Source organism: Pinus tabuliformis, chromosome 4_2 (genome assembly GCF_031772625.1).
Source record: "Pinus tabuliformis cultivar Carrire ecotype Pingquan chromosome 4_2, CPIR1, whole genome shotgun sequence".
NCBI lineage: Eukaryota > Viridiplantae > Streptophyta > Pinopsida > Pinales > Pinaceae > Pinus > Pinus tabuliformis.
Window position 1 is genome coordinate 972,551,003 of NC_142304.1, and position 26,801 is coordinate 972,577,803.

General features: G+C 38.8%; 2 protein-coding genes across 2 annotated transcripts; both read right to left on the reverse strand.

Moving 5' to 3' along the window:
* Positions 1-19,032: 19,032 nt before the first annotated feature.
* Positions 19,033-22,557, reverse strand: LOC149172869 (uncharacterized). The gene has a single exon (XM_089426494.1). The coding sequence runs from the start codon at positions 22,555-22,557 to the stop codon at positions 19,033-19,035; it is 3,525 nt and encodes a 1,174-aa protein (XP_089282620.1).
* A 141-nt stretch (positions 22,558-22,698) lies between these two features.
* On the reverse strand, positions 22,699-23,244 carry LOC149172870 (uncharacterized). The gene has a single exon (XM_089426496.1). The coding sequence runs from the start codon at positions 23,242-23,244 to the stop codon at positions 22,699-22,701; it is 546 nt and encodes a 181-aa protein (XP_089282622.1).
* Between the last annotated feature and the right edge of the window lie 3,557 nt (positions 23,245-26,801).

Consider the following 26,801-nt stretch of genomic DNA (forward strand, 5'->3'; position numbering starts at 1 on the left):
TATGTTGATGGTCTCTTGTTTGTCTTGAGGGTATGTGAAAGTGACATCCTTTGAGATTTCTAAAGTGAGGGATCTCAAAAATAAGTCGAGAAGGAGGTTTGCTTCTATATGATCCTTACATAAGCTATGATGTTTTCGCCATTTGATGGATGTGGTCTGAAATATGAGCGGCTAACATCTTCTTGAAATGGGATAGAAGCTCCAATATCGAGTATTGCCAGACTGGGAGTTGGAAAATGTGAGAAAATCCCTAGCAAGAGAGTCAAAGGTTTCATGGGAACATGAGGCCTCCCTTATGTACCATTTTGTTTTTGGCCCCGTGAGGGTGCGTTGAAATAGTCGTAGGCAAATAGAGTCATCAATGATGATATTGGAAGATCTCCAAAGGTGAAAGGTCATAACATGGTTTCTCGGATATTCCCCTTATTTCCCTTAGAATTTTGGAATATCCGAAAGTAACTTGGTGGGCATGGGTGGCATATTCTGACCATATGCAATGGGGTCGTTGGTTAGCTCACTTAAATCTGGGAGATTTAAGGAGGCTAGAAATGAGACTTTGTTTTTGTTTTCCATCGAGAAACGATTTGGAACAGTGATGCGTAAAGGAGTTCCCTGTGGGGAAGTGTGATAGGGATTACCCTGGTGGGAACCGCGTGGGCTCTCTAGAGGGGTGGTATGTGGGGTCCCTTGAGGGGTAGTGTGTGGAGTCCCTTATGGGGTGGTGAAAGGTTTACTTTTAGGGGGAGGGGTCCCAACCAAAGTTGCACTGATAAAGGATGATCCTATAATTGTGGTTGTGTGATGTCTTCTACGCCTAAATGGTGAGAAACCTGGCACACCTACCGGTAATGGGGGGAGGTTTTGGAAGCGCCTAGATCAATGGGGAACCATGGGGTCCCATATGGTTTCAAGTGGAACATGTGTCACTTCTTATGATTATGGAAGGGGATATGTATCAAAGAAAATAGAACACATACATAAAACAAAGTGAAAATAAGTGGTTACTTTCCATTTCCATTATGATATGTGATCAATCAAACAAGAAAAATGCTTTTTTGTTTTTTTTAATGTATGATGAAGGGTCCCACGAAGACCTATTCGTCCTTACCACTCTCAAAGTAACTGGGCCTTGTGGTATGATGGGTAATGGGGCTATGTCCCAAAAGAACTGGCGACATTTCTAACAGCCAAAAGAATCAACCGAGGTAATGAATGAGGTTTTAGTGCTTCCTTCACCTCCACATATAGGGAAAGGATGCCCTAATATTGGCCACTATGATACATTAGTCCCATGTGAGCAGTCGATTATTTAGCTTCCTAGTAATACATTACTAGTATCAAGCACTATACAGGTTGGATAGCCCGTTATAGTACTGCACACAGTAAACCTAAGTTGAACCCCCTATGAACTAGGTCTTTGACGTGCTCGGGTAGTCTTTTCCATGGGATGATGAAGGATTTGAAGCACCTTAAAAGTCAACTTCTATGTTTCAAAAAATGTAACATGACCATGGAGGCTTATGGGATGCCTACCCCCAATGGTACTAACTTGAACTACAAATTCATTTATGGCCCATGTAGGGAAATTTAGTTTGTTCAAGTTATGGTTTATTCTAGGAGTATTGCTTCACTTGTGGTGTGAAAATGTAAGATAAAATAAACTAAGTACAAAAGCTCTGGAAACTGGATGCCCTTTGTACAAAGTTTAGAGAAGCTTAGTGTGTGATGTGCAATGTGTGTGCAAGTGGTAAAGTGAACATAGAAAGTGTGAGAAGATGTGGATATGCAATGATCCTTTAAAATATTCTCTACTTACACTAAGTTTTGATTGTTCATTGCATGAAAAGAGGATAGTGGTCCACTTACCTATCACACTATGTGTGCCTAAAGGGAAATGGAAAAACCAAGTGCTTTAAGAAAGCTTTCATATGCAAGCCCATGATCATCTAAAAGACGCAAGGGAAGAAGGGGCTACTTACTTTCTTTAATAACACTTGGTTCTAGTTGCAAAACTAATGAAATAAAAATGCTTTGGTTTGTAAACAAGATGTGTGGTTAATGGGCCACTTGCTCCTCACTAATTAAGTTATGTGACTTGTGAAAAATAGCAAAATAAATTGAAAAAGATGTGTGGATTATGGCCACTTACTTTTCCTCTTAATTAAGTTATGTTTGAAATGCAAATTTTTAAAGTAAAGACTATGTAATTACTCTACTAATAATGATTAGTAAAGCAATTAAGCAATCTGAATTAACTAGAAAAAATATGCAAAGGTGAAGGCAATTCACTAAAGGTTGCTAATCACCCATGAAAGAAAAATTACAATGGTTTTTTGTTCTCTCTGTAATCCGCACGGATTTTCCTGTACATAGGCACACCGACTGTGCATCTGTCTACAACAAAAGTCCTGGGACCAGCAGAAAAAATTGAAAAGTCAAGTTTCTCAGTCGAAGCCAGGTCCAAGAGGGCCTGCAAAAATTCCAAAGAGGTGATAGAAGCACAGTGGAGTCAAAATACAAAGAGAAGGTCTTGTAAAAACAACCATTAGATTAAAGAAAGGAAACTAGTGGAGTTTCCATCTTTTGGTAGCATGTTTGTTGCTATGGAGTACCAAATACACCTTCCTTAGAGTTGGTTGTTCCCTACAAGGAAAACACAAGCAATTGGTTGTTGTTAGTGGACAAACATGGGTAAACAAAGCACAATAATAATGGAAACAATGCATATGTAAACATAAACTAAAAATTAAAAAATAAACACATGAACAATGCTTAATGAAGAAAACACATCAAAAAGTAATGGAAAAGAGTTCCTTTATTGACTGTTAAATGTAGAAGAGATACAATAGATGAATAAAAATACACTTGGAGAGAATTGTTTGAGCAATGGTGCTCAAAAATCTTCAACAAGGAAGTTCTTTTCCTCAATCTCCTTACAAGATTCCTCTCTCTCTCAAAGAAGTATGAATACTCTGTCAATGATGAAATCCTCTTCTCAATGAAATGCTTGACTGCTAGCGAGCAATTTGAGTAGCAAAATAATGCTTTGATTCTTCTTGTTTCTTAGCTCTCCTAGAACTTGTATTTATAGTGTTCCTTGGACACTCCCCCTCCCTCTAGTTGATCAATGTGGTGGTTCACCTCATAAATGAGATGAGAGCTACCAATTCCTTTCCTTTAAGGCTTCTTGGGGCTCAAGGCTAGAATTTGTCAGCCCATCATATCAAGATTTAGAGTGTTGCTCAAGAAGTTCTTGGCTCGAGGTGTTGACTGGACTTTTTTGTGATCGCACGGCTATCGAAGAAATAGTCACGCAATTGCTAATTTATGGTAATGATGCACCCGCGCGATCCAATTTTTTAACTTGAACCTTAGGAAATCTTTTTATTTTATGGTATTCATGGTGTTTCCACCTGAAAATGTCACCCTTGTATGTGTTGATCACTGACTTTGAGTGCCTCTTAATGCGTACATATGAGTGTACGATTTTCATATAATAATGCCTATAAATTAGGACGAGTTCCTATAATTTAGTAATTTGTCCCTAAAAATTAGGTAGAGTTAGGTTGCAGTTAACTAATGTGTTATAATTTAAAGTCGAGTTCTTGATTTTCTAGTGTGAGTTGATTGATGAAAAGCACAAGTGATTTGGTTTCAAGTGGTTGACTTGAAACATGATGGTTTGCATAAGCAGTTAACTCATGCTAACTCAATCAATCACAAAATCATTCCTTAATTAGAAAACTCACTAATTTTAACCATTCAAATTGACTTTAAAAGAAGGAATGAAGGCACACATTTAATCATTGTTTTGGTGAGCATGAGTTGGTGAGACAAAGTAATAGGAAGCATGATTTTGTGCATGGAGCTTGTGAGAGGAAGAGTGTGCAAGAGAATCTTGTGCATATATTGGTAGAGAGCAGCAGAGATCAGTAGTCTTGCAGGTGTTTCAAGCTTAGTTCTAGCAGAGAAATCAAATTTGTTTCTATTGAGACATAATTATTTTGTAATAGATCTATTGGTTAGTTTTTCTATCAATAAAATTCTAAAACAAGCAGAAGGTTTTCCTAGTTGGGTTCCTGTTGAGGCCTTGAAAATCACTGCTTCAACACAAGGGGGGAAAACACCCTGTTCGGACCTTACGACAACTCCTTTTCCATTTAGATGGTGGCTTCGACTAGGGATAATGGGACCAGTTTCCCAATGAAAGGTTATTGAATGAGTGTGTAATGCTTATAGTGAAGTGAAATAGATGGATTTGCAACAACGAATCAAATGGAAAAAATATGCATTAATCTATTCTATAACCTGAGATTGTTTAATGTTTATCTGGATGCGATCTACAATGATTTTCCTTAGTAAATGACAATATAGATTGCTCAAACACCAATGGAAATGAAAATATTTCAAGATGATTATGTTGATTAAATAGTTAATCAAAATAATGTGTATAACTCATGTCACATTTAGAATATCAAAGAAAATTGCTTTACATGTATTTAAAAAATATCAATGGCAGCATGATCAGAAAATGAATACATGTAACATTGTTCTTTAATAACATGTAATAAGCAATCTAAAATATAAATTTACTATTTATTTATGAACAAACCAAAGGCACAAAGATAGAAATACCAGATGTACATTTCTCAGCTCATAAAAGAAATAGCAGCAATTTATTCCTTCCCACAAAGACGATTCTAGGAGTAATGCAACTACCCAAAATTCTTTATGAAAATTCTTAAACAATGTTCCACTCATTCTATTGAGAAAAGTATGAAAGTAAAATACTGCGAGCTTTCGTAAGCCTTTCTTCATAAAATTTAGGACCTTAAGTTCGTACAACAAGTAAGATTAAATAGCAAAAAAACAATTGAATCTATTGTGCAGAGCATTGAGGGCATTTAAACAGATCCCTTCAATACGCTTAAAGAAAAATAGTTTTTTGGTAGCAATTTTCTGAAAGTGATTTGTTGTCTTCATAGGCTTTGTTTGTTCCATCGGATTATCTGGATGTTTGTCTGTCTGTTTGAACTGAAATGCCACTTATCATCACAGTTGTCCTCTTCTGTCATGTACCTGAACACAAAAACAGGAATCGATAAGTAAAAATTAATGAGACTGATAAGCGAGTTTTATTTAAAACAAATCACTTTTTCAAGAAATCAAGAAAAATGTAGAGAGTAATAAATCTGAACATGACCATCATGGAGAGTAATGTGGAGTGAGGTTTGTGGTAAGAGAAGTCAGACTTTATAGTCTTATCGCAAAATCACAATTGCTTTTAGACAGGGGGTAGAACTCAGAATAATCGCAATCGTTTGGAGGCCAGGAGTACTTCAAATAAAATCGCAATCGCAATCACAGAAAGGTGGATGGCTAGCAGTTTCTCGGAGGGGGTTGAAAGTCGTAAGTGGTTTGTGAAGAGGGGGGTCTGAAAGAAAAAAAGGAGTGACACGTGGATATATGGTTTGGATGAAAAACCACTTTTCGAAACCCCCCCCCCTTTTAGAAACTTAAATTAAGCGCAGGGGGTCCGAAATCTTCTCCGTCGTTGATCCAGGAAGATATGATCCATTTATTAAATAAAGGTAAGTCAGGATTTTATATCGCAATCGGAGTTTGGTAATCGTAGACTATAAGATGTGGCTAAACGACTTGTGATTTGCGATATGCGGGATGAGATGATGTCATGGTGACGCCACTATGACGAGGTAGATCCATGTGGAATATGATGTGGAGTATGACATCACAGATGACATCATATCGCAATCGACATGAGGAAGGATATTGCAATCACAATTCAAATGAGGCATGACTCTTTAGCATTTGCGATAGCCGCGGACGCAAGGGGTTTATGAATTACAGTGGATAATCCTGTCAGGTCTAGGGCTTTATTGCATATCATAATCAGTGGTCGACTGGCTTAAACGCAATTGCAAATCAGCGTAGGTAATGGGGCATGGACTTTTGGAAACTACAATAGCTCCGGAAGGGGGATTTTAATGAAATGGATTTTATAATCTCGTCAGGTCCAGGCTTAATCGCATATCGCAATCGGGGAAAGGTGGAGTATGGACTTAATATTTTTGGAACTTTTTGCGATAGCCGCAAACGCGGGGAGTTTATGAATTTCAATGGATAATCCTGTCGAGTCAAGGCTTTATCACATATCACAAAAGAGATAGGTAGTGGGACTTGGGCAATGGTTCTTGTGATTGTGCGGACGCGAGATTTTAATGAAGTGAAGTTGATTTTCCCATCAGGTCTAATATCATATCGCAATCACAAATGAAATTAGCGGAGGGGTCTCACCTTAGAAACTTTGTTTATTTGTGATGCGGGGGAGGCTTAGCCTTTAGAAACTTTACGATGTGGGATTTGAATGAGTCAGAGTTTATAAAGATAAAACCTTTGGAAATTAAAAACTACGATTATTTTTTGTTTTTTATTAAATAACCCATATTTTTTAATACTTAAGGTTTTTGAAGCCTAAGTATAGTTTTGGTCTCAAAGGCTATTATAATTTGGTTTTTTGGATAATCAAGGTTTAATACTTGGGTTTTAATTAAAAATCCTAAGTATTAAACTTTGGTTATAGTTCCTTATTAACATTTTTTATATTGATTTTCTAAAATTAAAGGGTCCCTATTTTAATATAATAAATTTCATAGGAAATTTATAATATATTAAAATGGGGGTTGTTGAACAGTACAACAATTGGCAATTCAATAAAAGAACCAATTATGTATGATAAATGAAATTTTCCAAAAATTCAGTGAAAATAATCTAAGAAGTGAAAACTACTTTTCGAAACATTTAGATAAATAAAATTACTCTGACTATAAAACTCATTAAATTGCAATTTCTTTTAAAAACCTTTTGTGAATGAAAAACTCTTATTTACTTGTATCAGCGATTAATCAATTTATAAAATAAAGTAGGGGGGCTTTACTTGTATCAGCCATTAATCAGTTTATAAAATAAAGTAGGGGGGCTTTTACAACTTAGTTTGTAATGTACTCATTTGTCACAGGTAGAGCCACTGCTGCCAGTAGGTGTTCATAGCCTCAACAGGGTTACCTTTTAACCAACAACAATCCAATGTCCCATCCATTTAATAGTGCAATAATTAGAGGTAAATTTTATTTTATTTTTTTGATGCTAAAAGGCCATTGTCCTAGTTTGGTGGCTAGATAACGACAATGCCATTCACCGATAATAATTAAAACTGAACAAGCTGGCTCGTGATGAGACCCCTTGTCTTACAATTAAAAATCATAAGCCATTACCTTGATTTGGTGTTCAGAGTGGTAATGTCAGTTTAATTGGTTCCCTATGAACATGGTAAGTAGGCTCGTGATGAGACCTCTTATCTTTTTAGATTTATTATATTTTATAATTACACTCTAAAAATTTCCCTTTTTAATGGATGGGGAGGACTATTGACTCCTTAAGAGTTTTGGATGACAAATCCAAGTTGAAAGTTTTTAGTCATAAGATGGTCTTTACTTTTTAAGGATAATCTTTTTGACTGAAACTAGAGTAAAAGTATATAGTTTTTGAGGTTTTTTTAAGATTTTACAACTTAATGGAAAAGATTTTCAGAGTTATATAATTTTAATCTAATTTTCAATTTTGGTAACCACTTCTTAAAAATTCCTACCTTCAAAATGGAAAAAAATAAATAAATTCAAGAGATGTTTGAAAATTCAATAGTGTACTATTTAACATTTTATTAACAAAATCTGTAAAAGGAAATTAAATTGCAGCGGTATGTACAATGGAAGTGATTTTACAGATTTATTATTATTATTATTATTATTATTCTTCTTTTTAATTCCTAAGAAAATAATTTCTTTAAGATGAGCCCATTGATAGGAAGAGAATCTCTCTTTCCTGATAAATCTTGAAGTATAAATGTAGATGAGCTTATCTGTTCAACAATCTGAAATGGACCAAGCCATAATTTTTTAAATTTGGTATGTTTCCATTTTTCTTCATGTGCTTTGTCCCACTTGAGAACTATATCTCCAACTTGGAAGGATCTTTGTGTGACTGAACTTTCATCAAAAGAAGCTTTCACCATCTGTTGATGTTTGGTGTGTGTGAGTTTAGCCTTTTCCCTTTCTTCTTTTAGTTTTAGGATTTGTGAATTTCTTAATTGCAAGGAACAAGAAGGTGTTTTTTCAATAAATTGAACTAGGGCTAATGAAGGAAGAGCCAAATGTGATGGAATGATGGCTTCCTTCCCATAGACTAGGTTAAATGGAGAAGTGTCTAAAGAGGCCTTCTGAGTTATCCTATCAGCCCATAGAGTAAATATTAAAGCTTTGTGCCAATTTCTTTGATTTTGATCTACATTTATTTTAATTATTCTAAGGAGATTTTTATTATTGGATTCTGCCAAATCTTTTCCCTGGGGATAGTAATTAGTAGAATATTTGAGTTTAAAACCTCTCCTGATTGAAAATTGAGAAAACTCCCAAGAAGGGAAAGGAGGAGAAATAATTGTGCCATAGTGGAAGAAGGGAAGCCTCAGTGCAAGGGAAAAGAGCACATAGCTCTATGTTTCTATCAGAAAGAAAAAAGTTGAGCGAGCATTCGGTTGAACATTGGGAAATTCTTAGCCTTTGGATTCCCTCATTCGGTTTTGGGTGGAGGTGAGCCTCTCGATTCCATGTTTTAGCTTGTAATGGTAGAGCCACATTTCTTAATGAAGTAGCTGATTGGTGGAGTTGGATGGTCCTCTAGAATCCCTATTTTAGCTGGAAGAATTGGTTTGATACCTTAATCACTCGTCCTCAAGCTCTAGAATCTGGCTTAAGGGTGACTACTTCAAGAAAGGCTTGGATACAATGTATCTAAGGTTGGGTGGAGAGTTGAAATCCCAATCTCAATTGTAAGGTTCTTCGTTATTAGATAAGTACTTGTATAAGTCAGTATGCATGTAAATCTCATAACTTTGCATATTGTGTTGTTTATATCTATTATGATTATGTAAGATAACTCTTACATGATCTTGGGAATGGTATAGTTCTATGTGATTAATGCAAAATGGTTTGGTTCTTAATCTTTGTATTTATTCTGAGCATAATACTTAGCATAGTTGTTGGGCATTGGAGGTGGTAAAATTTATGCATCTTAATCAATCATGTGTGCATAGACTGTGTAGTATCTATGGGCCTATGTTGTTTGATTATTGTGTGAAGCATGGGTATTGTTAGATGTGTTGCGCATACATACATCATGTTTTGATTTATTGTGTTGTTACTATGTTAAGAAGAATTGCTGAGGATGTTTTTTTTTTACATAATGAGGTGTGTTAATGTCTTGTGTAAAGATTTTCAAGGAATGGTTCCATTTTTGTGTTTAATTCTTGAGCTTGAACTTAGCTCAAACTGCCTGAATGTAGCATTTATATGTTTCTTTGTGTGAGGATGGGCCTGAATCTGTCTGAATAGCCTAAGTGTGAAAGAGATGGATGAATCTTTGTTACTACTTAAGTTCTTTCATTAAAAAAATAGTTCTTATAATAGGCCTTCATTTGTAAATTTTAATATTCAAGAAGATAGCCCTGAAATCGTCTAAGTGTTGAGGGAATTTCCTCACAAGTTCAGGAACGATAATTTTCCTTACAACTGACCAAAGCCCCTGCTCCACCCTCAAACTTTCTTTTGAAACAAAATCTGCATCCTAATTCCTTTCCCTGTAAATGTGTGAGCAAGTAAAACCATTAAATAAAAAAATGAGGTGTAGGATTTCTTCTAGAATGGGAAAAAGATATATATTTCTGCAAGCCTAAGTTTGATTCACCCAATTCACAACTAATTTTGAGTCCTTGAATACCTACAATTAATCACATCCCCTCTCAAGAGAGATTGTAAGAAGGGACTTGCATGCCAACAAATCAACCTAGTTATTAGTTCCACTTCTGAGGCCCATGGAAATATGGAAAGAGTGGTTGTCAGTAAGGAAAAAGACTACCCCTCCACCACAAAAATTATTTTTGACTTGTGCAACCCCGTAAAAAAAACCCCATAGTTTCGATATGTTCCTAAATTAAGATTCTAGGCGCAACTGTTTCTTTTGATTGATGGAAGTGGCTCAAGATACTAGCCAACATTTCCTCGGCCACCTCAATAGGGGATAAGATGTTATCCCTAAATTTCTCTTGATTCATGGCGAGCCAAACACCCCAAATAAGAATTAGTGGTAGTGATCTAAAAACTTAGGTACTCTGATCTGATTTCCAACTCCTCCAAGCCTCCTAAATTGTGGCCCCCACCCATACCATAACCTGACCAAAAGCTTGTTGGACCAATTGCCATACTTCACGAAAGAAAGGACAATCAATAAAAATATGACAAGAGGATTCCCCGCTTTTCTTCCATAACACACACTAACTGGGACCAATCAAATATATGTGTTGCATCACGTCCCATGTTGGGGATTTGTTATTTAAGACACACCACATGAACAACTTGCATTTTGGAGGGCATTTTTCATTCCATAATGCCTTCCACCACCAAATTTCCTCCCTGTGACCTTGCTCAGCTAATAAGAGGATATAGCCTGTTTTGGGTGCATACACCCCATTTTCAGTAGCCCCTCATATCAGTTCATCATCCCTTTCAGTAATTTTGATATGACCTCGTATGGGTGCTTCTAAATATCTTAGCCAGAGCTTTGCATTTTGGCCTCCCAACTCCAGCTCCTCTATCAAGTACCAGTCTTGATCCCAAATAGAAGTGACCCCTTGGTTTGTAATATGAGCTAATTTGGTAAATACAAGATCTCAAAGATGGTCAATGACGTCTTTTGGAGGCCATAATCCATCCCCACAACCAAGCCAAGGGTCCTGGCATATCCTCACCTTGGGTCTGTCACCAATTCTCCAAGACAAACCAAACTTAATCAGCCCAAAATAATTTAAGGCCACCCTCCAAATAATAGAAATGTTGGCCCTTTCCTTTTTTGGACCCCTGATCCAATCCTCCAAGGGGAATGAAGTTATGTACTTCTGATAGACAACCAAAGTCCATAGGTTCTGAAAATATATCAACCTCCAACCACATTTTATTGCAAGCGATTTTGAGAACATAAAAATATTATTTAATCCCCATCCCCACAAATATTTTGGCGCATCCAAACATTCCTACTTCACCCAAGGAAGAACAACCTCATCGCTTTGTTTGACCCAAAGGAATCTAAAACATATATGTCTATATTTTAACAAGATGCATTTAATAATCCAAGCCAATGACATCCAATAGATCGTAATGGCCTCCAACACTAATTTTACCAAGACAAACGTTCCATCTCTTGACAACCATCTATGACTCCACACCTTTAGTCTTTTCTCCAATTTGGCTAAAAACCAATACCAGTCCTCCTTCGAATATTGATTTGGCTTAAGGTGAAAACCCATGTACTTTAGACCTTCTTCCAGCTAATATAATCCAAAAGAAAAAACAAATCTCAAAGCCTGAACCTCTTCCACCTCCAAAATGGCAACAGAAATGGAGGATTTTTTATCCTATCTGCATCCTTGTTGCTTTCTCGAACAATCAAAGAATGTTATCCAGAGTCTCCACTCCCCTTCGAGAACCATTACTAAAAATTAAAACATCATCCACAAAAAGTAAATGGGTAATGGTTTGCCTAAGATTAATCTAAATTTCAGCATATATTCCTTGCCTATAAGAATCCGCAATCAATCTATTAAGGTGCTCTGCCACCAAGAGGAATAAAAGTGGTGAAAGAGGAGAAGCTTTCCTCAACCCTCTTTTGGCATGAAAAAATCATGAGGTTAAACGATTAATCAAAACAACAAAGGACATTGTTTGAAGACTACTCATAACCTAAGAAATAGTCTCCCAATTAAAGCCAACATGGGTAAGAAGCAAGTGAATATACATCTAACTAGGTATTTCATATGCTTTTAAAAGATCTATCTTTATTTTTTTTAATGATCTTATAGATATTATTACATAATGATATATGCCTAAAATTAGACAAAGTTTGAGGATTATCAGGTTTTGGGATCAAGGCTATGAAAGTGGAATTGAAGGTAGGGAGAATGTTTCCCTCTCATCTCAACTCCACAACCACCTGTAATAAATCCCCTCCTAATATATCAAAGAGGCCCAAGAAAAAAATGACCCCCCACCCATTAGGCCTTGGACTTTTATCCTTTTTAAAGGACAGGAACACCACCTTCAAATTTTCCTTTGTGAACTCCTCTTGAAGGGCTTGCTTGTCCTCCTCCTATATAAAACTAGGGAAAGTCAAGGCAAATTAAAGAACTTTTGTGATATAGGTGCCTTGAGATTCCTTAAATAATCTCTCAAAATGAGCCCTGCCCAAAGTCGAAATATCATTGAACCCTGAAAATTCCCTACCTTCCTCATTTACCATACTCTAAATAGTGTTCTGGTTTTTCTAATTTGTGCAAAGACCTAAAAGAATTTTGTATTTTCATCTCCATTTTCCATCCATATATCATAACTTTTTAGCCTCCAAGTTGCATCCCTATTCACTAATAGGGTTTTTATTCTTCCTTCCAATCTAAAGACAAATTCTCTTGTTGAAGTGTCGTAAAAACCCTCCCCTTCAAATAGGGTCATTTCCTCTAGTTGTTTCCCCACCTATTGTAGCTCCTGATCCTCCTTTTTCCTTTTCTAAAAATCCCAAACTTTAATCAATTTATTTAGATTCTTTAGGTTTGCTGCAAACTTTGCCAATGATGAGGTATCCCCCCTCTCCTCTAAATTATTCCAATTTTGTTTGATCAATTCTATGAACTCCGCATCTTGAAGCCAATCAAAATTCATTTTAAAGGAGGATGTTGGTTTGAGAACTCCATTCCTGATCTCCATCAAAATAGGAGAGTGATTAGATTCACCCCCACTACCAATCCATTTTCTGATTAAAAGAGGGGAGTCACATAGATCCTCCAAGACCAAAAAGAGAATCCAACCTTTTTTCCACCCTCTCCTCTCTCACCCTCCTATTTCTCCAAGTGGACAATAGCTTGTTAGGCTTGATATCTATGAGACAGGATGAATTAAGATTATGAAGAAAATAATTAGACAAAGAGTACAGTCTGACACCTAGCCCCCAAGTCTTAACACTCCCAATTGAAAAATTCAAATCTCTGCCCACAAACAACTTCAACCTCTTGCTAAAAGAATTGGCAAAGAATTTATCCCAAAAATGGATTTTTCCTTAACAAGGACCATACATATGATAAGAGAAAATAAATCATTAAGTTCCATGGAAATAAACTCAATACCGACTCTGTACAATTCTCATGGGTTCTAAATCTTAATTGACCTGCTACTCCATCCCAAGGCCAATCCTCTGGAATGCCCCAAAGCATCAATCCCCAGGAATGACCAATTGTTTAGAAAGATTCTAGGGCTTTATAAATCACATCACCCTCCCCAATACTTTCTTGAAATAGTAAAATATCAAGCTTGTAAGTTTCCATGAGCCCAACCAAAGCATGCTTCTTTGAGGGGCATGATATCCCTCAATAGTTCAGTGAGAGAAATTTCATTAGGAAACGTCTTCCATGGGATTGGTTCCTCTAATCACCCCTTTTATAAATTGCTTCCTCCCCGCAGCCAAATTCTTTGCTCTAGACAAAAATGACCTTCTTCCCCTCCCTCTACTACTGGTATGCACAATAAGAACCGTCCCCAAACCCCCCATCAAACCTTCAGCTAAAAGGATCACATTTTTTTTTATCAAAGGTTATAGCGTCCACCCCCTTCCATCAAGACTCTAAAGAGTTATTGGAGGAGGAAATCATCGGGGAAGAGTGATAAGAGATAGCTTGAGCCATGGCACAAATAATAAGTAATAAACTCAGCCAAGGATTTGCAGGTCTTTGGGACTTCAAAGTTTCACCACAATCATCAGGATTTAAGGTCGTAGTAATCAAAACTATAAGAACACAAGAACCAACATTAGATGAAATTGAAATTAAGGTCATAGGTAGAGTGTTACCTCAGCCCGCAGCAGAAGAAATTTCGGCCTGAAAAAATTGGAAGCATGAACCACCGATGAAAAGCATGAACCACTAGTGAGCTCTCTCACTTCTCTACTTCCAAGCACATACATGTGCATCCTTCCTTCGAACCCTCTCTTATATTGTATGTTGCCCAAACTCCTATCACGATTGTGAACCTAGCGGATGAGACTCCCTCTAGCTCTTTCCCTTTTGGATCCACTCCACCTAGGGCCACCTGTGACTTATTCTTGACCTCAATGGGTATACCCTCCTATAATGGACCCGCACTGATGGCCTCCTCTTCCTCTGTTTCAAAATCTGCATCTCCCTCCTTCGACGATCTGAATGGGTTCAATGGTAGAGGGCATGCATTTACCAAGTGGACATAATCCTGACATCTCCAACAATGGAAATGAATCCCTTCATAGTATAGTATATGGACTCTCCTTCCATTGCCTTCTCCTAAAGAGAAATGTGAGTACAGACACTGCCTAAGGTCAATTTTCATGAGCATTCAGGCCACAATTTTCTCAGCTGTCATGAGATATGATGGATCATATGTGAGGAAATCCCCTATATAGTTGGAAATATCTTTGAATATAAAATCATGCCAATATTTCAGAGGAAGCCCCCATAATTTGACCTAGAATGGCAATTTGTTTAGCCTCTCCTTTTATGCGTCAAAAAGAGGGGTCCAAAATTTGAATTGGACTAAAGAATGGAAAGTATGCCAAGATTTTTCCTTCACCTTAGTTGCATCCATTTTATCTGAAAGAGATAGCCAAATCCATCCTTTTGTCAGACATCGTGCCTCCACTTCCCCCTTCAGATCTAGCTTGATATTCTTCTCTACCCACTGCTTGAGCCTTTTTTCTCAGATCCTTTTTCCTCTGAGTTTCCCCACCAGATTATTTTCACTCAATTCCATGACTTGCAACATCTATACTTCTTTACCTAGTCATAAGTTTACATGAAATTCCTCAGCCTACTTTTTGCACACAATTTCTATAAGGGCAATGAAACCCATTTCCTCACATTTGCGAGGGAAGATTGTGAAAAGAGAAGAACTCCTTATGCCTCAATCCTTGGCATTAGCTTGAAACCCCTCTATATAAAATCCCCCACTCAAGACAGGACTCCTTAACACCACACCAGTAGCCCCACCTCAACTTCCTTCATAAAATCCTTGAAAGAATTCAGGGAATACTTCTGCCCTACCAAAGAGATCGGAGCCAGTAAGTGAGTATCCTCTTGTATAGAGACCAAAGATGTGTAGGAGCCCCCATTCAAATTAGGGTCCCCTATTGCTTCCCCAAAAGGAGGAATGCCACAATCACTCGAAAACCCTTGAGTTATCCCTAAAGAGGCTTTTACCTCACCTAAACAATAATAATCATCTAAATGACAACCACCCGATGAGAAAACCATGTGCACATGCGTTTCGAAAGAATCTACAGTACTTACTTCCCCGTATGTAGACCTTTGAATCATTGATCCGAGGAAGCTGAAAAAGTCCCATTCCCTCCTGAAAAAGCAGAACCACTGACCTCTACCAATTGAATATCCAGATTGGTAAAACCAAATGAAGAAACTGGGCCTAAAAATTACTAACCTTGAAAAATCAGTTGTGCATCTAGATCTCGTTGTATATGAGGTGTAATTGTTCCTGCAATTGTCAGAAGCTCAAGATTGCCTTGAGGATTTAAGCCTCCTGTTGATATTAGAAACCTCGATGGCTTGTACCAAATGGATCTGCCCACCTTAACCTTGGTCTCATAGTCTACTAAAATATCCCCGAAACCCTCCATGTTATCGAATCCCTTCCAATAAAACCCCATGAGGCAAACGAAAATCATCGAGGAAACTAGAAACAAACCGTGATTTTGTCTGGGAATGCCCACAATGCCCTCAAACGACCACAGATATTCTTTGAAAGGTAATAAAACAAATCACTAGGTAGAAAGACAGATCGAAGCGCGAGATGGAAAAGAAAACAAGGTAAATCAGAAAAGTAAAAAAATAAATCACCCCAAAAATTGCTTCCATGCACTGAAAACAAAACCGAGTAGGGGAAAAGCACACTCAAAAATCCCTCATCCCCACTTGTAATTTTGTTGTTGCATCAGGGTCACAACTATGTTCAGACGTCAACCCTTATCCATGACTGGGGCTTCTCAAATCCTGCCTCCTCTCCCGAATTCCCTGTTCATTACTTCCCGGGTTTGATTTTCTCTTACTAACAAAAAAGATTAAATAATCATGCATATTAATATAATAAAAAATAATATAATTTTAAAGACACAGTCTACCCAGACACCAAATTGGTGTATGTGACACCCTTGTTTATGGGACAAGAGTCACATGTTTTCATAACACTTTAACTACTAAAGTCTATGGAGGGGTACATCCTCTGTCTCCTTTGAATTTCAACCTGTATTTTTGTATACTTAGGGAAGATTAAATATAAGTCTATGTTGATTAGTGTGTTGGAGGTGGCACTTCATTCCAAGGTTTCAAAAGTTCCATCTATTATGTATGCTAGTTGTGTGTGTGTGCATGCGTGCATATGAAAATGTGAATTTCAATCCCATGTGATTATTGTCCCTTTGAATTTTTATAGCAAAAGGAATAATCATAACTGTCAATGAGTTTATAATTACATGTGAATTCAAGTGTTTTTCACTAAAAAAAAAATGTTTTTGGTATGTGTAAATATTTTTAATTTATTAATGGAAATTATTTAACTCCAAATTTATTTTAACATGGTTGAATACATATGAGGAGAGATTTGAACCTTGTGGATCTCTTGTGTAAGATTATTAACTTTAAACACATTAGAGGTTTGCATAGTCCAACATTATAGTATCGACTTTTAAGATTAGTTGTATGAGTTATTTAATACTTAAGTCATTTATTATGATTAATAAAAATCTTTTATGATCCTTATTTATTGATGACCATGTTCTCATAAGTTAGAATAGGTTATTTTTTTTCTTATTGTATTAATAGTTCACTTAACAATTATTGCATTAGGTTATGGTTATAAGGGTGAAAAAGTGAGATGAAAGTATTCAAATGGATTACATATTATCAATTTTCAAGAATTGTTTTTAAGAAAGTGACTCATTTTAGTATAATTCGACTTAAGCATAGTTTAGAGGTTAATTCAACCAATCGCCATCAATGCTATTGGCTATTTCACTAATTCCATATTAGTAAGTGGCAAGCTTGAATCTAATCAATTAGATATAACTTAAATGGTTGACCAAAAATTATTATCCTCCCACTTAAATTCAAATCCCACTTTGTGACATATATGCTTTTAATGAATCAATTTTTTATAAATTACACAGAATATATTTATAAGTTGTTAACTTTCCATTATGTGGAATCTATATTGATGGACTTACCATTAATGTTATCCATAAGATCCTTAAATTTCAAGCACACATATATAGAGAAACATCCTTAAATTTCAAACCCGCTTAACTATGGGGTGTGCCTTCTTTCTCACAATTTCAATTATTCAAAAATTTAAAATTAATCAAATATCCACTCAATTAAAAATGATAAGGTTCTTTCTCACAATTTCAGTTATTTCAAAATTTAAAATTAATCAAATATCCATTCAATTAAAAATGATAAGAGTAATAAACTGAAATATTTGAGTATTCAAGTCTATACTTCATATAGGGTAGTTCAGAAGTTTGCTAAATGAAAAACTAGTTAATGGTCCATTTTTACTATATCTCCCTTTTTATCTTATCTTTATTATATTATTTTAGGTTATTTTTTTTTTTTTTTTACAATGTCGGCTACTCATATATTAAAAAAACCTTCTGAAAAGAGATCTAGTACAAGACGGGGGAGAATATGAGAGCTAAGGCACAAAATCGGGTACGCAGACCCGCAATCCTCATAGCTTCTCTTAATTGAAAGCAAAACTGAAAATAAACGGCTATATTGCCTTACATAGGATCCTCCTAACCAAGCAAATTTGCAATGCATAAGATCATGGATAGTGTTGAGTGACCGAGTCTTCCTTCCGGGCGCTGGCTCTAGTCGAGGCTTCTGCCTGTTGGCTTTCTGTAAGAGTGCAAAGATGGTCGATTACCGCCTCCATGTGGATGCAGCGGTCCTTTAAGTCTTCAATCTCCTTTTTTCTTTTTTCCAGCTTCTTTCGTTTGGAGTTTCTATCAGCATGGTAGTCCTCTTTTAACTCCTTCAGCTCTTTTTTCACACTGTTAATCATAATAGTATGCGCCATGCACATGTTGCATTCTTTGTTGTTGAAGAGGTTCCCCATAGGGTCTCTGTTCTGGCCTTGGTTGGATGGCTGGCCTTGCTTATCCGCCATCGAGATGGCTTGAGGATGGATGGCAGAGAGCGCACTGAAATTGCGAAAGCCTGAAGCTATCTTGAAGGAAGCGAGATCACTGAGAGGCTGAAGATTTAAACGGAGGAGAGAGGATCTCAAGAGCCTCGGGAGGGCGTTGCTGAGGAGACCAGGAACACTGTTAGTTAGAAACAGAGTAACAAGAGAAGGGAAATGGCTTACCTTGATATCAGAACGGAAGGCCAGTGCACACGGAGGAAAGAGAGAACCCGAACTGCGCCGAGACTTTGGGGAGGCTCTTGAAGCTCGAACTCTATTTGTGGAGAGGATGGGAGGCGATCCACATTTTATAGAAGGAGGGAGGTTCCTAAACCGAGAGGGGAGGGACTGAGTGAGGCCGATCTTGGATGGAGCTCGGTCAAAAATCATGATTGCCCTGTTGTCCATACGCGTGCCTGAGACATAGGCTTTGCAGTGATTGCAGAGAGGGCCTTCTTTGGAGGAGCGCGGGATCACGCAAACTCTGATGGTGATGATGAGCTTTGTGACACGAAAACGAGGAGATCTCCCATAGTACTTGTTTGTGCAGCTTGGGGATTTGGAAATAGATTCGGAAAGATGGCCTGGGTGATTGAGATGACTTCGCCCTTGAGATGAGACGGCTGGATGCTTTGGCTTACGGGATGTCTCTGACATAAATTTTGTCATTCTCACGAACCTGTCCAAGTCTCCTGCTGACCGCTTGGTTTGCTTGCTGGTCTGCATCTTTGTTAAGATTCCTGAGAACGTGTTTGAAAATCACTTCTCCAAGCGCTCTGGTGTTCTCCATGATTCGATTTTTGATATTGTTGAGAGCCAATTGCTTAAATTCTCTCCCTGTTATCATGGCTGCTATAATTATAGCTGAATCCCCTAGTATCAGAATGTTCTGAAGGCCGAGTTTCTTTGAGATATATGTGCCCAGGAGGAGGCCATAGGCCTCTGCTCTGTTATTAGACATTTGGCCTAGCCCCCATTCAAAGGAAACCATGAGATTCCCTTGCGCGTCCTTAATGATCCCGCCAGCGCCAGCTTGACCAGGGTTCTTCTTAGAGGCCCCATCGAAATACATTGCAGGTCTGTTTTGTCTTCTTATCCAGTTGTTAATTTCCTCCTCAGTGCCTCGAAGCTTCCAGTCCTGGTTGCAGTTCTTGTCCCTCATATGATTTGTAGGATTTGGTTTAAGATTGAATTTACCCAACCAGACCTTTAGCCTCTCATCGTCGATCTCCATGTCTGTCTGGGTTATCCCTTTAGCTTCTAAAGACTCAGCAATAAGGGCAGTAGATTTGGCCACAATGCCTGATATGGTAGGCTTATCATTGTTGAAAATGCAATTATTTCGAGCCTTCCAGATTTGCCAACACAAATTAGAAGGGATGCTGCTCCAAAGCCTGTTCACTATGGGTTTGCCTTTTTTGGGTTGATAGAGTCTTTTGTCCCAGCTTTTATGGAGGGCCTGTATCTGAGGGGGAAGGGCCTCTGAAGTGATTGTATCAGAGAGGAGATTCCAGCATGCTTTGGCAATCGGGCACTCAATGAAGAGATGAGAGATGGTTTCTTCTGCTAGCCTGCACATGCAACACATAGAAGGCCCCTGAATACCTCGCTTTCTGAGGTTCTCAGCAGTTAGGATTTTACCATGAAGTAGAGTCCAATTGAATAATTTGATCTTAGGGAGGCATTCAGGAGTCCAAACCGCTTTGTGCAGGGGCCAATTGTTTACCACAGAGATGTCTTGAAGGGCTTTATATCCTTCTTTAACCGAGTAATTGCCTCCATTAGGGCCCCAAACGAACTTGTCTTCTTTCCCTCTGTTGGTGGGGGCTGAGCCACTGAGGGAGCATTTGAGTTCTTCCCATAGCTTATCTAATTCTGAAGGGAGGTTGAGAGGAATCCAGCCTACCCAGCGGTCATCATCCCAAAGAGAGATGTCTGAGAGAGAATTGAGGTTGGACTCTGCCATCCACCGATGGAGGGGAAAAAGGTGGGGAATGGTGTCTCTTGCTTGAGATCCCATAATGCTATCTTTCCAGATACTTACTCCTTTGCCATTTCCAGGAGCTCTAGAGATCAAAGGTTTGCAGAGGGGAAGCGATTTCTTTATGAGATTCCAGGTTGGGGTGCCTTGTCTCTCAGTGATGTTTTCTGTTAGGATATTGCTGTTTGAGCCATTCAGATATTTCTTCTTTAAGACAATTGCCCACCAAGCTTCTTTTTCATTAAGGATCCGCCAGATGAGTTTGAAACCCATTGCTAGATTGGCTAGCCTAGGGACCCTGATTCCTAGCCCACCTTTTTCCATTGGGAGGATTACTTTTTCCCATTTAACCAAACTGAACTTCTTCGTATTCTGCTTGCCTCCTTGCCACAGAAAGCTACGCATTATTAGCTCCATATGTTTATGGATGCTTGCCGGGGCTAAGGTGATAGCAAACTGATAAATGGGGAGAGAGGCGAGAATGGATTTGATTAGAATCGATCGGCCTGCTAAATTTAACCAGTGCATTCCCCAATTTTGCAATTTACCTCTGAGTTTTTCGATGATCTTGACCCAGATCCCTGAATTGATTGTTTCTTTAGCCAGAGGCAGCCCCAGGTACATGAAATGGGACCAATTTAGCTGGGCTGGTATTTCCATGATGTAGGATATACGCTGAATGATATGGTTAGGGACGTTCCATGTGTTTATCATACATTTATTGTTGTTAAGTTTGCCACCAGAGGCCTGAAGGAAGAGGTCCAAGGCTTTTTTGAATCTCTTCGCCATAATGCATGATGCGCCACCAATGAGAAGGGTATCATCAGCAAACAAGGAGTGGTTGATACCTTTCGACCCTCTTATAATTTCAATCCCTGTTATTACTTTTTTCTTCCTCATGTTTTCCAATTTTGAGCTAAGAGCTTCGGCCATGAGAATGTAGAGAAAAGGAGAGAGCGGGCAACCTTGTCTCAGGCCCCTAGTGCTTTTGAAAGCTTTGCTGGGTCTCCCATTAATGAGGGGGGCTGTCCAATTGCCTGAGATGCACTCCCGCACCCTGCTTATGAAGAGCTCGGATAAACCAAGCTTTTTTAGGACTGCTTGAAGGAAGGAATGGTTAACCCGATCAAAAGCGTTTGCCATGTCCAGTTTCATTATCATACCCTTTTCTTTCCTGTTGACACTGCTTTGAATAGCCTCTTGAATGAGAATTACGTTGTCTACAATTTGCCTCCGAGGAACAAAACCACCTTGGTTTTCAGATATGAGGGAGGGGAGAATAGGTTTGAGCCTGTTGGCAAGGATCTTAGTTATGATTTTATAGGACACGTTACAGAGGGAGATAGGGCGGAAGCGATTAAAGGAGTGAGGGTTGGGTTCCTTGGGAATTAAGGCTAAGAAGGAGGATTTCATTCCGCTGCCCATCTTGCCTTTTTGGAAGAAGTTTCTTACTGCTCGAATGTAGTCCTTTTTGATGGTGTCCCAATGAGACTTGTAGAAATCCACCGTGAAACCATCAGGTCCCGGGGCCTTGTCGGAAGCCATGTTGCGGATTGTTTGCTCTATCTCTTCTTTCGTGATCTCTTTGTCCAACTCAGAGTTTTGGGCATCAGAGGTTTTGCATTCCAGCGTGTCAAGGATTTCCATGCCATCTCTGTCTTGCTGATCCTCAGTGAGAAGGTCTTGGAAGTGGGCGGATGCTGCCTCCATGATTTCCTTTTGATCTTTTATTTCTGAACCATCCACTGTAATTTTATCAATATTGTTTGCAGCTCTCCTCATTTTCAAGCTATTATGGAAGAAGGAAGTGTTCCTATCTCCCGCCTTGAGCCATAAACACCTTGATTTTTGCCTTTGTTCCTCCTCTTCTTTTCTATTAACTTTGTACAGTTCCTTTTGAAGTTCCATCTCTTTGATCTGCTCCTCTTCCGTGTCTTGTCTTGAATCTTTCTCTTGGTTCCACTGCGATAGCTTATCTTGGAGTTCTGATTTGGCTTTAGTCTCTTCGATTGCCTTGAATTTTGCCCACTGTTTTATGGCCGATCTGAGGATCTTTAGCTTGGATTCCCAAACGTAGTGCGGGGACCCTCTGATCTCTGTTGACCACTGTTCTTTTACCAGAGCTCGAAATTCCCCATGATTTTCCCACGCTCTGTTGTACCTAAATGGAAGCGGGCCCATATTCGTTCCTCTGTCCAATTTTAGAACCACTGGCTTGTGGTCTGAGAAGTAACCCTGAATGATGAGGCTTTTGATACCAGCAAATTTGGCAACTATGCTCTCTTGAACCAAGATGCGGTCCAATCTTTCTTTGATGTTGTTTCAGCCTGCTCTCTTGTTGGACCAGGTGAAGCGCCCGTTCTGAGGGAGGAAGTCTACCAGGTTATGGTTTATGATGATTTCTTCCAGGGCGTCCCTTGAGGAATCTGCCAAAAAATTCCCCCCAATCTTTTCTTCAGCGTTTCTTATCAGGTTCAGGTCCCCCCCTAGGAAGATGCTTCGACCTTGCATCTCCAGTAGGTCTGCCTTAATTGAGTTCCAGCAGGCAGCTTTGTCATGGAATTGAGGAGGGGCGTAAACATTGTAGATAGTATATTCCTCTGTCTTTGTTAAGTTCTGAATGTCTGAACGGATCCACCAACTGCTGTGTTTTTTATTTAAAAGAGTCCATTTTCGCTTATCCCAGATGGTCCCTATACCACCTGAGGCGCCAGATGCGCTTACTGCTATTCCTTCGTGGGTTTTACTATTTTTTAGGTAGATCTTGAAGTCCTGCTCATTGATTTTGGTCTCCTGGAGGAGGAGGATGTCTCGGTGTTCTGATTTGAGAAGATCACGGACTGCATTGGCCTTGAGGGAGGAGCCCATCCCCCTACAGTTCCAAGAGACCAGATTCATTACTTACTTGTCTTGGGGTGGGATCCTCCTTTCTCTTTTGCTTTCTCTCCGCTTCCTTTCGTCCTGTCCAGATAAGTGTCCATTGGTTGCTGGATCCCAGTGGTCATTTCTTTCCTTCCGACTTTTCTTGGAGGTTCCACCGATGGGTTACTTTCCTTTGCCTTATTCCTGGTTAGGATTCTTTCCACTGTGGTGGGGGGGGAGGGCGGAGGGGGGGTGGGAATAACAGGGGGGGCTTTCGGGGAAGGGGGCGGGGAGGGAGGATCTACCTCGGAAAGGGTTTCGAATTGGTTGGAGGATGAAGGAATGGTCGGGCCAGATTGAGAAGGGGGAGGAGGAGGGACTAAGGGGTTCTTGGAATTTCCATGGGAGGTATTGGGCTTCTTCTTTTTTACTATTTCCCAGACTTCCTCAGGAGCTTCAGGGTTAGATTCAGAAACATTTGCATTAACTTTGCTACATCTATTGGCGAAATGGCCATACTCATGACATACCTTGCATTTGAAGGGTAGTTGTTCATAGTCGACTTGTTGAATGTGCGTCCAGTTATCAACTCTGAGCTTGATGGCTTCTGGCAATCCTTTCCCCAAATCGACTTCTACACAGATTCTTGCGCAAGCGTGCATATTCTCCTTAGGCTCCGATCTGTCTATGTACTTCCCTATTCCGTTTCCAATTGCTTTCACAGACTCATCTCCCCAGCAGTGGAGGGGCAGGTGCGGGCGCCGGACCCATACGGGCACAGCGTTGGGGACGTCCATCTCCGGATCGAAGTCGGGGGTCCATCTATTCAGGTAGAGGCCTCTTGTATCCATAAAATATGGACCATTCCTGAAGATTAGGTTTCGATCTTCCACTGTTTCAAAGAGAAATGTGAAGAACCCTCTTCCGCAGAAGCGAATCGCTATTTTGCCTTGAACCATGGAATTCCAGTTTCTTTCCACCCAGCGCTGGACAGTGCGTGGGGAGGGCCATAAGCCTGTGAACTGTCCAACAAGGCCTCTTTCAGCAAGAGCCACAGCCACTCTCCGAGGAAGGGCAGGGGGGAGCGGGATTTCCAGGATCTCATCCAGCTTTTTGATGAAGCGAGAAGTAGTCAGCCTGTTCTTTTCCACAGAGTTCTCCTGGGTGAGGGAAGCAAAAGATCTCATCAGTTCACCCGGATCCGGGTCAGAGGGACCTGAGGCCGCCATGAGCGGGTCTTATCAAAGAACCCAAGGGAGGGAGCGCCCTAGCAGTAGCGCTGCTAGGCGCGAGGGCGCGCGGGGCAGAACCGGGGCAGAGAGCGAAGGATAGGGGGCCGGGGAGAAGGAAGGAATAGAGAGCAGGGGGACACGAGGGCAGGAGGCCCAGCAGCAGGAGGGCAGAGCCTAGCAGCGAGGCTGCCAGGCGCGGGGCAGCGGATCGGTCAGGAGGCAGCCATGGCCGTGCGCGCAGCTCCAGACTCTCTCATCTGATCTTATTTTAGGTTATTATTCATTAATACACTTATGTTATTTATTATTTTCCATTTTTTAATACTTTGATTTTTGTATCATTGGTTTCTTATCATAGTATTGTACCTATTTTTCTTTTAATTTGATATTTGTGCTAAACTAAATTGAAAATGAATATTTATTCAAGAAAAATGTGACAAGGGAAAGTACCTTCTCTATCTTTTTGGAACAAAGATAAAATATTGTAAATGAAAATAAAGCGTGATTAACCAAAAAAATATATGGTTTTAATATAATATGTCAACTAACGTGTAGTTTAATTAATAGATGAAATGACCTTTTTCATGGCATTTTTTTAGTTAATGTTAACCAAAATCTAATAGATATTTTTAAAAACATGACTTTAAGTTGTTTAATCTATACAATTTGAGTGTCTCGGGGTTTTTTAGTGTGTTGAATCCATTTATACATTCAAAAATATCTTTTAAACAACAAAAAATCACAATCTTGTTTGAAATTGTATCATCATATTCCAGTGAAAAAGGCCACTTTGTCTATAAGTTAGATTGTGCCAACTAACAACATTAGAAGGAAGGTGTCAAATTTACCCAAGACTCAAGCAAGGGAGTTGATGTATTGCAATGTTGGATTTCAATATATCCATAATGGGGATATCCTAGTGAACAAAGATTTTGTGTTATCCTTTTTATTGGGTTCAATTTGCTAAATTTGTAATGTGTGAGACTTCAAATGTAATTTTGGTTCCGCATTGAATTCATGCTCCTTAGTGTTGATCAAACATAGCAATGGAATTTACTCTTACACTCTATTATTTACCATGAGCACACTAAGAGGATGCCAAGTTCAACAGAGAGACACTACCATTGTTTACAAGTGAAACAATTTGATTGCTACGATGATTATCATATGCAATAGCTATAGAGAAAATCCACTAATGAATAGATTATCTTACACATAGTTGTTAGGGTTTTCCTAGTCTCTTGATATGCATTGCAATAAAGACTGGCATCCCACACATCTATTGTGCCACTTGCCAGCTAGACACTTAAAGGTTTTAAAGATCTCAATGCTATCATAGGTTCCTTTCCTTGAAACATGTGAGTTGGAACTTCATCCTGAATTGTCATGGACGTGTTCTTACTTGAGAATGCTTCCATTTTATGACCAATATCAAGGTTTATTCCATCATTTTTTGTGGTAGGTGGGTTTTGATGCTAGGGGAATCACCTTTATCTCCATGGTACATTTAATGTAGAAGATCGTTTTTTTTGTTAGGACCCTTTCCTCAAAATTATTGGTGCCTTGAAATACTTAGATCTCACTTAGACTAGAAAACAAATTCTTCCATGCAATAGAATGATTACACTACTTTTCCCTAATCAAACGATTGATAAAAAGAGGGAGAATCATTTGTATTCAAAGTGTCATTAGGTTTAGATTTCTCAAAATTAGAGCTTCAACTTGACCTACAAGGTAAACCTTGTATTTTCTCGTTCATAAACTCATGATCATATCACTTTAAAATATTTGTAGTTGTTTTGTGCATGTTTGTAAAGAAATATTTGGTATTTGAAACATGAGATATAATAAACCTTCACTAAGGTGAAGATGTAGTGATGGATTTGTAATGGATTAAGTCATATTTTGGGATGAACACGGTCAAGCATCAATGGATATTGGTAAATCTTGTGCCATGCATGGATTTTGAGAAATTTCATTTGTTAGAGAGCATTTGTTGCTCAAGGAAACACCATCATTCCTTTTATAGGGAGGAACATACTTTATCTTGGTGGTGAAAATTGCAACATTTTTGTCCTCTATTAGGGTTTTTGCTCTAGGGCTCAATGATTCATTTATCCCATAATACAGTCTAATATTTGTCTCAACAGAATAATCACAAGAGTCCATAATGTTGTGAACTTTCAAGCTATGTGAAAGGGGACAAGGGGCAATGTTCAAAGAAGTGATTACAATTGTTGTGAGTAATGCTTGTCATAGTGACAGGGAGATAGTCCTTAGAGACAAAAGTGTGGGGTCACTTTCTCATTCTAGAAAAAGGGATGCATAGAT